This window comes from Equus quagga, chromosome 1 (genome assembly GCF_021613505.1).
Source record: "Equus quagga isolate Etosha38 chromosome 1, UCLA_HA_Equagga_1.0, whole genome shotgun sequence".
In the NCBI taxonomy this organism is placed as follows: domain Eukaryota; kingdom Metazoa; phylum Chordata; class Mammalia; order Perissodactyla; family Equidae; genus Equus; species Equus quagga.
Genome location: NC_060267.1, coordinates 91905568 through 91920633, shown reverse-complemented (window position 1 = coordinate 91920633; position 15066 = coordinate 91905568). Strand labels below are relative to the sequence as shown.

The window sequence follows — 15066 nt, the reverse complement described above, 5'->3', positions numbered from 1 at the left end:
ATTGCATAATAGAACCCTGAATTTGCCAGGTTGTGGATCCTGGGCCTGGCTCTGTCCTAGCCCCAGCTAGCGGTAGGCATTTGGCTAACTCTCTTTTCCTTCTCTTAATTCAAGGGTTCACATGCCAGATGACCTCAGAGGTGGCTTTGAGGGCTGTGAACGAAGGACCAGCAGCACTGGCCACTGCCCTTCATATCTGCAAGTTCCCAGGCGTTCAGTACCTGGAGACGGCGTCGGTTCTGCTGAGCACTGTAGTCACAGGGAATTTTTATTTCTTTGAAAATGGTTATTGTAGGACCGGACATAATTGAGCTATTCCTAGTTAACTAGAATATTAAACTAACCAGGACAATCCATTTTCCCCTTCTGAGTACTGTGGCGTTGAAATGTTCTTTTCATTGTAGTTCAGAGCATGGACTCTGGAGCTCGGATGCCAGGATTGAATCCTTGCTCCCCCGCTTTCTACTTGGCTGATCTTGAGCGAGTTACTAGCTTCTGGGCCTGTTTCCTCATGTGTACATAGTACCTGCTTCATGGGGTGGCATGAGGATCAAGGGGTTTATACATGTAAAATGCTTAGAACAGTGCCTGGCACATACTAAATGTCCAGGAAGTGTTTGTTACTGTTGTTATTTTTAGGTTAAATACAGAGAAATTATATTTTATTTTAGTTGAAAAAGTGTTACATTATTAAAGAAAAAATTGGAAAAAATTGACAGCGTGCAAAGAAGAAAATTTTAAGTATCTAAATCTAAAGGGCCTAAATATAGTGAATGAGCAGAAGTATTAGCTGTTACTGCTACTCTTTTCCAGGGCTGCTGCACATGCGTGCGTGTATTTCATATAATAATAAGCAGAGGCAATCATTTTGTTTTTCTTTGATTTCATGCTTCTCTGTGGTCTTCAAGCTACTGTAATAACTGTGACATTTCATGATGTTAATATTCTGTAACTTATTAAATTATTATTCACCTGCTGCTGAATACTGAAATTGTTTCCCCTTTTTTGCTGTGATAGGTAAGGCAACACTAAGTAGCTTCATTCATATATGTTCGCGATTCTGTTGGATGATTTCTTTAGGATAAGTTCCCAGTGTCATGTTCGTAAACCAGAAACGTAGGAATAACTTTAAGGCTCCAAGGGATGCATCTTTTAACATTTCCCGAGTGATACATCAGTTTATGAATTAGCCGCAAGCACGTTAGCGTTGAGTATTATAGTTGTGAAATTGTTTCTCTTGTGAAACTTTATATATACTAGTGCCACAGTGATGAATTACCTAATCACATGGGGCTCAGAGAAGGGCATGGAAAGGTAAAAAGCCATTATCAGGCCTGAGAATCCTGTTTTTGTTTTTAAAATTCTATTTTCGTATAGTCTCTTGCATTGGACTTGGCTCAGTCTCATTCCATTGCTGAGTTTCATAGAAAAGGGGCATGAGACTTTATCTAAGGATACCCGTTTGCCATCACAACTTTTTGCCTTCTGCCTCCCAGAGAGCAATGATTAGTAAATACTTTAATTTCCTCACACGAAAGAGACATAGTGAGCCCAGAAGTGTTATTAACGTTATTAGCATATCGCTTACTGTTAGGCAGCATGACTGATGACCAACTCTTCCCCCTCGCCACTTCTGTTGAGGGCTGACTTGGTACCATTTTCCACAACTGCTTGTACATGACAGGGACACCAACTGAGTTGTTATTAAAATAGATATACTGCCATTAAACAGTTTCCTGCAAGGGTGCTTCGAATCAACAAATGCGAGCATCAGGGTGTTAGAGTAAATAGAATGGGTGAAGACAATGTCTGAGCTGGTTGTTGGTGAGGCTCCAGGCTGTGTTTGGACATGACCATCAGTAGGCTTCGGGTAAGAAAAAATTTTCAAAGCAAAGGTTATTTACCGTGCTATGGAATCGCAGATGACTTGAGCTAGAAGGGAACTGTGAAACTCTTCCAAAATGATTCCTTGATTTTAACCACTGAAGAATTTGAGGCTTAGAGAAGAGAAGTAACCGTCTGAAGTCCTGCAGCTAGTTTGTAGCTTAGTGTCTCCTGTGTTAGGATAGTAATGTAACAATGATATAGTAATGTATGTAATAATAATATAAAACAATACTATGATTATATATTTTATATTTATGTTATAGAATAAACTATGTTCAATACATTGTATATATAATACATTATATAGTGTTTCTATCATATACAGTATATAGTATGATATAATAAAATGTAATAATAATACAATAATAATATGTTGGGATATAATGTTACAGTAATGCTGATGGCGTCCTATATGCCAGGCGTGGTACTAAAAGATCTGTGTACATTATGGGCTTCCATAAATCAGTTTTTTGTTAAGTGAAAGATCAGATGTAGAAAATGGAAACCATTAGTGTGAAGGAATTTTTCTCATGAGAAATGTGGGGTATTGTTTTGGGTGTGGGTAAGAAAAGGGAAGGAAACTTTGTTTTGTCATCAGATATTTCCAAATTTAGAACAATATCTATCCCTACCCATTGGCTTTAGGATATGCCTTACCCTGGGAACATGCATAAACTACATTTCCGTGTTTGGCTATTTCTTTTCCAGCTGTTTGGAGGATGTCACCATTATTTAAGATAATAGCAATGGCCAGCAGCCACTTTGTATCTAATTACATTTTGGTGATTCCTTATAGGGCACTTGATTTCAGAAGTCACTTCATGCTGAAGTACCCAGACGACTGTTTCTGGGGATCTTATGGACCACAGCTGAGGGGGGTGCATCTGTGTCAGGGGTGGGTCAACTTCTTAAGGGCCAGATAGTGAATATTGTAGGTCTTGCAGGGCCGAGAGGCAAAAGCAAGACTATTATGTAGGTACTTACATAACCAGCTAAAATGAAACCATTTAATAATGTGAAAACCGTTGTTTACTTGCAGGCTATAAACAAGCAACCTGCACAAACAGTGAGGAAGCCAGTGGGTTTTAGCCCGCAGGCACAAGTTTGCCAAACCCTGATCGATGGAATCTTTTTGGTCTGGTGCTCTTTGCCATCATTATTACTCTGGAATTCAGAAGCAGGTCATTCATTTACCAAAAAACCTTTGAATTTTCAGACCAGAAGACAACTTAAATATCATCCTCCAGCTGCCTCATTTTTATAGTTGGGATTACTTAGCTGAATTCTAGTCTACCGCACACACATTCAGGTCTTTATCTATAAAAATAGTCCTTCTCATCGCTACAGTGATGAGAAAATAGATGGAAGGTTGAGGAAGGTGGTGCTATTGAATATAGAGGCCTTAATAGTCTTCCTTTGCCATTAAATGGGGCACTGTACTAAAAAGTCCACAGTTTCTCTAGTCATTCATTCATTGATTAATGGATGTTCATTCAGTCAACAAATATGTATTGAATGGGTCCTATTTCAGGCCCTGCCCTAGGCACAGGGGGATATCTAATGAAAAAGTTAGACATCACTGCCTCTGGAGTTTATGGTGTATACATAAACAAGTAAACTCTATGGTCTGTTGGATGATAGGCATCGTTCAGAGGAGCAGGGGAGGGGATGGGAAGTCCGGGGCTCGGGGAGGGCTGGTTAGTTGTGCAGAGGATGGAAAAGGAGGGCTGCTCCATAGTGAGGGATGGGAGCGTGAGGGCTGCTGCAGACTGAGCAAGAGCACCCTAAGGGAGGAAGGGCTGGTGCAGAGGGCCTGAGATGGGAGTGGCCAGCTTGTCTGAGGAAGACCGTCAGGCCAGTGTGCCTGGGGTCAGTAGACTCCGGGGAGTGATCGGAGATGGGGTCAGGGAGTAGCAAATCATGCAGGGCCTTGTAGGTGATTCTGAGGAGTTTGAAGGGAGAGCCACGGGCCTTTGCTGAGGGGTTGAGTATGGAGGGTGAGAGAAGAAGGAGTGCAGGGTGACGCCGATGTTTCTGGCCTGAGCATCCTGTCTGTCATAAACGGACTCAGGAGTGCTGGTGGAGCCGACTGAGGGGGAGATCAGGAGCTGTGTTTGTCAGATTAAGTTTGAGATATCTGTTAGAGATTTAAAAGGAGATGGCCACTAGGCAGTTGAGTAGAAGAATCTAGAGTTCAGAAAAGTTTAGGCTTTGAGTCATTGACCTAAAGATGGTATTTAAAGCTGTGAGACTGGATGAGATTACCAAGGAAGTGAGTTAGAGAAGAGAAGGGGCCAAGGACTGAGCCCCGGGGCACTCCAGCATTAGGAGATCGAGGAGATGAGACAGACCCTCCAGGAAGGTAGGAGGAAATGCAGGAGACTGGTGTCCTCGGAGCCAAGTGCAGCCAAGTACAGGAGAAGGGAGCAGTGGTGACAGATATGCTGATTTGAGTCACGTCACAGGAGGACTGAGACTTGACTGTGGGATTTAGTAACATGGCGGTCACTGAGGACCTTGAGAAGTTTCAGCGCATTCTTGAGGGTGAGAGGATTTCAAAGAGAAGGAGCAGAGAGGAATTAGACACAGAGAGCACAGACAACTCTGAGGAGTTTTGCTGCAAGGGGGAGCAAAGGCAAGGCGGTAGTTGTTGAGGGTGGTGGAGTCAAGGGAAAGCTTTTTAAATAGGGAGACATAATGGCGTGATTGAATGCTGATGGGAATGGTCCAATAGAGAAGGGAAATGTGGGGACTGGGAGATTACTGGACAAGGGGAGCTGCTTGTTATTGAGTACTGTTCTAGCCGTCAAGTAGTGATAACAAGTCACCCCAGTCTTTAATGACTAAAACGACAACTGGTTATTTAGTTCATGCTTCTGCAGGTGGCAGTTTAGGCTGGGCTCCTGGTCTCGGCTGGGGTCCGTCATGTGTCGGCAGTCAGCTGCCAGGAGGGCTCATCTCTGTGCCTCCAGCAGGCCAGCCCGGGGTCACTCACCTGGCAGCTGGCAGGTTTCCTAGAGAGTGCAGCATTCAAGCTCACCTGAGGCCAGGGCCAGAACCAGCACAATGTCACCTCTACCTCATTTCATTGGTGAAAGCAAGTCCCAAGCCAGCCCAGATTAAAGGAGAGGGGAGAGAGACCACCTCTTGATGGGAGGTACCTGAAATCACCTTGCAAGGAAGTGTGGATCCCAGGAGGGGATACTTTGGCCATTTTTCCAAACAGTCTGCCATGGTGTCTGTGAGCAGTGTGTGTTGCATTTGACCCTCACAAGAGTTCTGTGTGGTGGGCAGCGTTATCTCCATTTCACAGATGGAGAAACGGGTTCAGGGTGAGGGTCCAGGAAGTTGCTCAAGATCACACAGCTAATAAGTGGCAGAGTTGGGACCTCAACCTTGGTCTCTTTGATCCCAAAGTCCCTTCCTTCTCTGTCCTACCTTCCCGATAGTGTTGTTTACAAGAGCAGACTAGAGTGTCGCCTCTTCTCTTTTCTTGTCAGGCAAGGGAGTAATATTTTTGCAGATGATTATCATCTCATAGTTAGAATGGGCTGAGGGAGGCAATTATCTTGTTGTGGTTTGCATGTTTACCGTGTGAGGATTGGACAACTGTATTTATTAGAACCCCGTTGAGGTCACAGTGGTGTGTGTAATTAGGGCCTTTATTGACACAAATTCATGTCTCCACTCTCAGCTGGACCCTTAGTGCCCTTTGACAGTCTTCCCACTTGTCCTGGGTCAGCTGACTCTCCTGTTTCTCATAGAAGCCTATCCAGATAGTCACCACTGTCTTCAAGGCCCACTTCAGACCCCCTTGCCTCCAGGCCTTCTGACTACTTTTATCTTTGCCTCTCTTTCTGTCCCTGACATGGGGACCCCTGCCTGTAGTCCAAGGTTAGACTCTTCTGCTCAGATCCTCTTTCTTCCATAACCTGTCACGATCAACATCTTACTTCCTCAGTCCGCTGGACTTCAAGCTTTCCAAGAGCGGAGTCCAAAATGCAGAAAAATTAGCATTAGCATCAAGGAACTGCCTCTGCCTCTGGTTGTGTAGCCTTGGGCAGGTCATTTTCCCTCAGTTCATGAATCTGAGAAGAGTGGATGAGTTGAGCCATCTCAAAGACCGCTGAGGAGAGCGAGGTCTGCTTATGTCCATGTAGGAGACCATGGGCCCAGAGCTCAGTTCCATGTGCAGTGGATCCTGTGTGTCCCGGGGCCTGAGCTCTGTGTGTCCGACAGCCCTTCAGTTTGCTGCAAGAGCTCCAGCATCCTCTCTGCCCTCTCATCGTTCCAGTGTCAAAACTTTTTGGCTGCAGGGCCAGAGCAGCTGTCCTCCCCTTAGCTCATTAGGAAAGCAGCTGGAGAGGTGGCTGGTCTGGGAGTTGATTCCACAATCTCAGAAAAGATGATATTTGGTTGGAAAACAAAGACCACAGTGAACGTATTTTTTAAAGCTCTTTTAGGTGGAGGGAGCAGATAAGTTAAATCAAGCATTTCAAGTCTCTACAACCTTGCTTATAGGGAGCCCTTTTAGGAGTTTTCCCCTTGTTTCAAGTCTCTGGGTTGGGATTTCAGCAAGCTGAGTAGGAGGAAGGGAGGGAGAGCCAGCAGGGAGGGCTTCTGTCTGTCTGCTGTGCTTTCAGCAAGCTGATGCCCAGGCCTGAGATTCCGGGTGCAGAGTGGGTCTTGATTCTTACATACCCGGCCACCTGTTTATCATGTGACCTTGGGGAAATTACTTAATTTCTGTCAGCCTCTTTGCTCATCTGTAAAATGAAGGCAACTAATAACACTTACGTCATGGAGGGCGAGGAGGAGTAGATGAGGGGGTATTTGGCACAGAGTTAGCTCTCAATACGTTTCCGCTATGATTGTGATTATTCTATAAAACTCACATTTTGTCTTGTTTATGTTGTAAGTCATTCGTTAAAGATTTTTCATACTTTCATGATTACGCTATACTTTCAAGCTGTCTCCTTATAGTATTTCTTACTCATTTGGCCATTCATTCACTGAGTTTGTATTTATCAAGCACCTACGTATGGGTGAGGTACCCATATTTATTTTCTTTCTGCTCAGATTACGATGAGCTGTTCATTTCCTGGTGGTTGACGTTATAACATTCAGAGCTACAGTTTGCTGAACACCTACTTCAGGAGAGTGTTTCCCTGAGGGTTGGTTTCTGAAATCTGGGCATAAGGGGAACATTGCGTATAGTCACAATTACCCTTGAAAACCCCTTAAATCATCTATAATAAACAGTCTACGTCAGCGGGTCATCAGACTTTTTCTATAGAGAGCCATTACTCAATATTGGCTTTGCAGGCCACACGTGGGCTCTGTCACATAGTCTTCATTTGCTTCTTTATAACCCTTTACAGTATAAAAACCATTCCCAGCTCTGGGCCATTCCATCAAGCTTTTGTCTACACGAACGACATGTGGTGGGCAGCCTCAGCATGGCCCCAGGGGGTCCCTGCCTCTTGGGGTTCACAAGCCTAGGTGTAGTCCCCCCCCATTTTGTATCAGGGATGATTGTGATGGATGGTATGTCGCATCTGACGCTGGGTGGGTTCTGCCTCTCTTGGATTCTGTGGTTTGGGGGAGACCAGCTACCTGTCATGAGGAGAGGCCCACGAGGTGAGGAGCTGAGGCCCACGAGGTGAGGACCGAGGCCTCCTGCCAGCAGCTCAGGGATGAGCTTGGAAATGGCTCCTCAGCCCCCGTCAGGCCTCAGGTGATGCAGCCCTGCCTGAGACCTGACGTTCATCAGAGACCCTGAGCCAGGACCACGCAGCTCACTGAAATCCTTTTGTCTTTAGGTAATTATAAAATCCTCAGCAGTGAAAGGAGAATGGTGAGGAATTCTAAAGAATGCCTGCTTGCCTGCAGAGTTTAATTAATTCCTGTTTAGTATTATGTCTGTAGCAGTTAAACATGTCAACAAATCTGGTTATGGATAGGATGGTGAAGTTACCTGAGAGGATGATGCAGTATGGTTTAAGGAAGTACACCACTTAATCCCCACAGCAGCACTCGCTGAGGTCAGGACTGGGGGCTGAACGTCCAGTCTGATCTGACTTGTTCCCAGCCCCTTCTAGGCTCTCACTGATACGTAATAGTTACGGGGCTCCGCCATAATACAGCAGGGCACTTGCAAGCCGTGGAGAGCTTTTGCACCCACACTCAGTAGCTCCAGATGCCTTTGCTCTTTTTCAGTTTTGTCCACAAGACCTTCTGTATTTAATGGCTCATCCACAGGCAGCTGGCCATTGACCTACGTCGTGTGCCCTGCCTTGGAAAGATGAGCTGGGCCAGTTGGTTCTGGCTCTGAAATTTGAACCAGGAATCAGAGAGACTGTCTAATCACTGGTGGGCGTTTGAGCTAAAGAGTCTTATAGAACTGGAGAGTTTGGGTACGCTCCCAAATTATGAGGGAGTAGTAACTCAGAAGAAGCACGTTCATGCGTTTATTTAACAAATATTGATTGAGCACCTGCTGTGTACCAGGCATTGTTCTGGTTGCCTGGGTGACAGCTCTCCATCCTCATGGAACTTACATTTCTAGGAGGGAGAAATAGACAATAGACACTGTACATTAGTGACTTATGAAGAATGGGAGAAGGTGATAAGTGCCGTGGGAAGCGGAATGAGGGGCATCAGGAGTTCCCAGCATGAGGGGTCAGATTGCAGAGTTCACTAGGGCAGCCAGGGGTGGCCTCAGTGGGAAGGTGAGATTTGCCTCAGGTCTTGGAGGTGGTGTGGGAGCCGGCCAAGCGGATATCTGAGGAACCAGCATCCCAGGGAGGGGTGTTCAAGGAATGGTGAGGAGGCTGGTGTGTCTGGAACAGAGAGAGCAAGGTCCTCTCAGGCCTTGAGGACCATTGTAAGGGCTTTGACTTTTCTCTTGAGAGAAATGAGCGGTTGCTGCCGAGTTTTGAGCAGAGCAGTGAACTAGTCTGGTTAAGTTTTAGTCGGAGCACTCTGTTGCGTATATAGGGGAATAAAGGGGAGTCAGGGCAGAGGCGGGGAGCCCTGCTGGGAGCTGGTGCAGTAATCTGGGCTGGTGCACTGTAGACGATGGGAGGTGGTTGGGTCTGAACAATTCTGAAGATTAGAGCCAACAGGATTTCCTGACCGCTTGGATGAGGCTGTAGGAGGAAAAGAGGAGTCGAGGGTGACGCCAGGGTTTGCGGCATGGGCGTCTCTCTGTAAGGACGGAGTCGCCATCCAGTCAGATGGGGAGGCTGGGAGGAAGGATCAGGAGTTCAGTTAGAAGTGCTGTTTAGATGTCCAAGGGGAAATACGGAGGAGCCAGTTAGGTATCTAAGTCTTGAAAGAAGAAAGCTCTGGACTGGAGGTATAGATTTGGGACTCTTGGCGTAAAGATTGTATTTAAAGCCCTAAGAGTGGATGAGCTTGCCAAGGGAGTGAGCACCGACGGAAAATGGAGCCTGGTGCAGAAAGGCAGCAAAACAGGGAGAGATGGCTAGTGCTGGTCCTCAGGGCAGCCTTCTTCGTTCCTGCCCTCCTCAACAGCTGTGTCTGGCTTTCCTGGGATTCCCAGGCGTCTCCTTGCATTCTCATTTACCTTCATCTTCCTTTTTACTTGAACATGGTTCATTGGGTTTCTATTCCCTGCCAGCAAAAAAGCTGTGGCTAAAAAGGTGGTATCACCCCCCCTTTACAAGTAGGAAACAGACTCAGGGGTTGCCCTTGCTCCAGGTTATACCCAGTGGCCTAGCTGGAATTGGCGTCCACATCCTTCTGCCTCCAAAGAGTGTGGGGTCCCATTGTTGTTCTTGAGCTGTGGGTGGCTGTGGTGCTACCTGTGGAGTTTAGTGTAATTTGAATGGTTTAAAGTGTCTCATGCAAATGAGGAGGTAGGGTGAGACGCCCAGACTGAGACTGTCATTGGCTTGAGTGTTAAGTCTCAGGGGTCCCAATGCAGTGAAAGGCACGGAAGCCTTGGGTGGGTAGTTCATTGATTTCTTTTTTCATTTTCTATCCACATACATTTGAGCACCTGCTATGTGTCAGATACTGTTAGGCACAAATCTTTCCAAACTGAGTTCCTTATTTGAACCACAGAACACAGAATTATTTGAGTGACTGTTTTGTCCGATCATCCAGGGCTGGTACATAGCTAGTGTCATTTTGGATGCATAGGAGAGAAGTTAATTCATTACATCTAATAGGGTCTTAGGCTTCATTCTCTCCTGTAACCCTCCTTAGCTGAGAAGGGCAGAAACCACAACAGCTCCAGGTAGATTCATAATTATAGCCTGATAAATACTGTGAAAGATCAGAGCTGAGATCTGCAGGGTTAAGTCAGAGTTAACCAGGTAAAGTGGGGGCCTGGGGCGGGGACACAGCCTGGCTGAGGAAACAGTGTTAAAGGCCCTGAGGCAAAGGGGTAGGGGGTGGTGAGAGGGGCCCTCAGAGAGAGAGGATCTGTACTTGTCAAAGCCTTGAGTTTAAGAACACTAACAAGCTGAAAAGCCATTAAGTGTTTTAAGTGGTGTGTATGTGTATTCGTGAAAGAGATTGAGAGAGATCAGATTTGTGCTTTGAAAATATTACCCTGACTTCAGTGGGAAGAATGCACAGGAGAAGCAAGAATGGACTCAGAGGCTGAGTTAGTCATCCTGGCAGATGATGGCAGCTTGGAGGAGGATGGCGGCAGTGGGACAGATTCACTGGGTATTTGGAAAGTCAAATGGCCAGGACTTGGTAATGGACAGGATCTGGGGGATAATAGTATAAGCAGGTCAAAGATGACAACCAGGTTTCTGGCTTGTGTTAAGGGGTGGTCACCCTCCACTGAGATAAGAAGTACAAGAGGAAACCCATTGTTGTTTATTTGGTTTACATATAAATGGTGAATTGTGGTTCATTTAAGGCTTTTTCTATTTTTGTTAACCACAGGAGTCAAAACTGTTAGTAGCAGGTGTTCCCATACTCAGAATAATGGACCAAGTTCTCCCTGAAGTTCTTAACTTGTGGGATTTAGGGGCTTTTAAAGGGAGTTACTTGGAGAGACAGTGCTCCAAGTCCATCTTGAGAAGCCCTCCATTTGCCTGGCATGACATCTCTAGCACAGCTGCTCTGGGTAGCGCTGTCCAGGGAGATAACTGCGCATGTCCTGACCTTCAGAAGAGGTAAGAGACCCAGCTGTGGCTCGTTTTTATTTCTTTTCATGGGCAGTTGGGCTCCTAATGAGAACGCTGCCATTAGGGGGTCCCAGGAAGCCTCCATCCGTGAATGACTCACATGATTTATCGGGAGATCTACGGTGTCAAGTGTGCTCATGTGGGGAGCTCCCTACAAGCAGCTAGAGGAGTGTTGTCATCCAGCAGTTGGGACCCGTGATGATGGCGTGTCAAGATTGACAAGTTCACTTCTATTTATATGAAAGCTAATTTCTCTCAAGGCATGGAGGTGGAGAATCCCGGGACGGATGTCATGGAGGGAGAGAAGACAGGATCTCCAACTTGGCATTAAGCATTTGCCAGATACATTTAAACTTCTCATCCTTGGCACCACCCCGGGGGCTGGGCAAGCTCTGAGTTCTCAGAAGGATCACAGGAAGCTGGTTGTACAAATGAGCTGAAATCCTTGCATGTGTCTCCTTTGCATCTTCCAATTGAGAAAAAGCCAAGGACCACCTTACTCTTGAGGCATTTTTAAAAAATGAATCCAAAGGAAACATGCTCAGGTGAGAACAGGCTTGTGGAGAAGGGTGAATAGAATTCCCTGTGCAAGTGACTGGATTGGCCACTCAAAAATGATTGATTATTAATTGAATCCATCGTCTGGGCTCGCCTTCTCAAATTTTCAGTATTGAGAAGCCAGTGGCTAGCAATTTGATTTAACAGTGATACTATTGGTAATTTAATTATGTTTGTATGGTTTTGAACCTCAACAGTTGAAATGTTCAGCTTATTTTATATCTTCCTTTTCACCAGAATTCCATTCATAGCTCACTAAACACTTATAGTATGACTATGTAATTATGTTTAAGTCCCATGAATGAAAAGTACCTGGGGCTGAGAAAGCTTGTAATGGGACCTAATCTTTTACTTCATTCAGCAGATATTAATGAGGACTTTGTGTGTGTCTGGCACTGTGGTGGGGACCCAGCAATGAGCAAAACAGGCCTAGCTATGCCTCCGACTGCCTGGTGGAAAGAGGGGCAGTGCGCTTAACCTGCAGGCCAGCGGGGTGAATGTGACGCAGGGGCTCTGAGCTGGACTCCTGGTCTAGGAGGTCACGGGAGGTCTGTGAGAGAAAGTTAATTAAGCAGAAGGAGCTGAGCATTTCTACATGGTCTGGATGGTGACTTTACGTTGATTTCGGGGCTGATCTGACAACTCCTTGTGTTGATCCCCAGTTGTCTAGTGGAGTTGCATTTTATACAGGCAGAGAGGTTGGATTTGAATAAAAGCACACAAGGCAACAATTGTGTAGTCAGAATTACTCTTGAAAATCCCTACTGGAGACCAACAAAGTCAGTTACCCTTTCAGCATTGAAACAGAATCTTGTTTCTTTAGAGCAGTGGTCAGCAAGCACCGCCCATGGGCCAAAACACCTGCTCCCTGTTTTTGTAAATGAAGTTTTATTGGAACACAGCCGTGCCCATTCATTTGTGTATGTCTGTGCTATTTTCCTACTAAAATGTACAGAGACTGTACGCCCCACAAAGCTGAAAACACTTACTCTCTTTCCCTTTAAAGAAAAAGTTTGCTGACCCTTGCCTTAGAGCAAAGGTAGGAAGTAGTTTTATACTTAGGCACCGTGTTGTAAAAAGAAAATTATCTTTAAACACCAGAATCCTATTAGTGGGGTGAGATGTTCACACTACAAAAGGCATGACAGAACTGAGGAAACAGTCATTTCACCACTCCTGTGTTACTTTCACCTGGGGTCACATGCTCCTTCACGGAAACAGAGAGTGATTTGCCTAAAATACTTGTCCTTCTCCCTCTCCCTCCCTCCCCTCTTCTGCCTGTCTCTCTCTCTCTGGTTTCAAGTGCTCATAATTGAATTCATCTGAGATTAATGGAGTCCGTCATGGACTCTTTGTATTTCAGTTGTGGTGGACTGATGAGAAAAGAACAGGTAGACTTCATATGCAGATGGTGTGTTTCTGTTACCTGAGAGCTAAAATGATGTCATCGTGATTTCAGGAGAGAAAAGTGGTGAGAACAAGTCACCATTTTGACACACAGTTGATCATCCTGAACCCAAAACGCTCTCCTACAGCTCTCCACCCCACGTGCACGTCGTAACTGGGTGCAGTCTGCAGAAATCATTGTCCGTATATTCAACCAATTTTGTTAATCTAAGTGTTTGGGAGCTTTTTGTTTTAGTTGCATTGACTTATAAATTTGATTTGATTTGATAGTTGTATGGAAGCTGTACGCATGTGGCAGACAGGCTTGCAGGTGGCCCTTGTGACTGCTGTCTCCTGGTATCCACATCTTTGTCTCTTGGAATGTGGATGGACTTGCGACTCGCTTCCAACCAGTAGAATATGACAAAGGTGATGGGAGGTCACTCCCCTGATTGCGTTTTGTTATATGACACTCTCTTGCCAGCAGACACACTCTGAAGACAGTCTCCCTTGCTAGCTTTGGAGAAGTAAGAGGCTCCATGTGGCAAGGAGCGGAGAGTAGCCTCCAGCCAGCAATAAGCCAGGGCTTTTAATCTTCTAACTGTAAGGAAATTAATTTTGCCGCCACCTGAGGAAGCTTCGACAGAGACCCTTCCCTGGTCAAGCCGCCAGATGAGACCTCAGCTGTGCCCACACTGTGCAGGCTTTCAGAAGACCCAGCTAAGCCTTGCCTGGACCTTGACCCACAGAAATTGTGAAATCGTAAATGTACATGTTTTTGTTACACAGCAATAGAAAACTAATACAAAGCATAGGAGTTTACACCGTTTTTATCGGTTCATATTTAACATTATAAAAATCCAAGCCAACCCTGGGAAGCTACAGAAGGTTTATTAAATTATTGGGTCACTTGACAAAATTGGAATATGAATGGTAGTTTAGATGAAAGTATTGTATCAGTGGTCGCTTAGATACCACTTAGATATCAATGTTAAATTTAATGAGGTTGATAACTGCACTGTGCTAATGTAAAAGAATACCCATCACACTTCTGCCAAAAACAGATGAGGAAAAACCCTATTTTCATTAAGTTTTTAAAGGGTTTTTACTATATTAAGTCAGAGCACCTGAAAACAACACACCCAGCTATATTAATAAGAAATGTCTTGTAAAAAATGTCATCTTTGATATAAAGTTATTGGGCTATTGATTTTTTAATAGAGAGCAGATACTAAGTGGTTATTTGCAGAACATTATAGATCTTGTGAAAGCAAGATTAAAGACCCAATTCACAGTGTTACTTTACATCCTCCTTGAAATTCCTTCTAGAATGTTGTCCCAGAAAGTTTCCCTCCTCTGTGGAGTTCATAGATTTTCTTTGGATGGTTAACACTAACCCATCTTGTTTACCTTTTTACCTTTGCTAATAGGAAACTTAGAGCCAAATGACCATGGCTCAGTCACAGTAAATCTTGGTGTTCCAAGCTCCTGATGCTGTTCTCTTTTAAACTGCCTTATTTATGATGTGTTTGGTGTTGCCTAAATAAATACCTACCATCGGGGAAGAATTTTGTAACTTTGCATATTACTTCTGTGGTTAGCTTTGACCCTGCCTCTGAGTAGTGCGAGTGTGTCATGTTAACTGTTAGGTGCGTGTTGTAACTAACATGGACAAGAGCTTGTTGACTTGTCTCTGGGTGAGAACTCTGGTTTCTGCTGCAACTCAAAGGGGTCAAACCCCCTGAGGTAGCATTGATTGAGGAGCGTTTCGTCCCTCCCTGGAGTGGATCTGCAGGGTTGGTGCAGGCCAGTCTCCTCTGCACCAAGTGTGAGTGACAAGCTCGGAGCTGCCGGGCCGCTTGTTTGCCTTCTGGCCGAGTTTCATTTGCTCAGCCTGGAACTTGGACAGAGGGGAGAGGAGGACAGACTCTCAGCGGATGGTTGTAGCAGGACTGTCAGGCCTAAGGGAGCGAGCTAATTTTAGTTCTGTTTTTGATGTTCTGATAGCCGGGTTGCGTCTTTCCTCTGAGGGTAGAGCATTTAGCTTTTGTTTTTGCTTTTG

The 15066-nt window shown here is 45.2% G+C and overlaps 1 protein-coding gene across 12 annotated transcripts in view; it reads left to right on the top strand.

Annotated features, from left to right (window-relative positions):
- The window catches only part of RAPGEF1 (Rap guanine nucleotide exchange factor 1), a 135993-nt gene that overhangs the window by 26498 nt on the left and 94429 nt on the right, over nucleotides 1-15066 (top strand). The window contains exon 1 of one of the 12 annotated variants that reach the window (XM_046637821.1): nucleotides 11566-11605. The exons of the other annotated variants lie outside the window; for them this stretch is intronic. Within the exon in view, the coding sequence (XP_046493777.1) occupies nucleotides 11581-11605 (25 nt within the window). The 5' untranslated portion in view covers nucleotides 11566-11580. Of the gene's footprint in view, nucleotides 1-11565; nucleotides 11606-15066 lie in introns of those variants that run through there. 12 annotated transcript variants of the gene reach the window in all.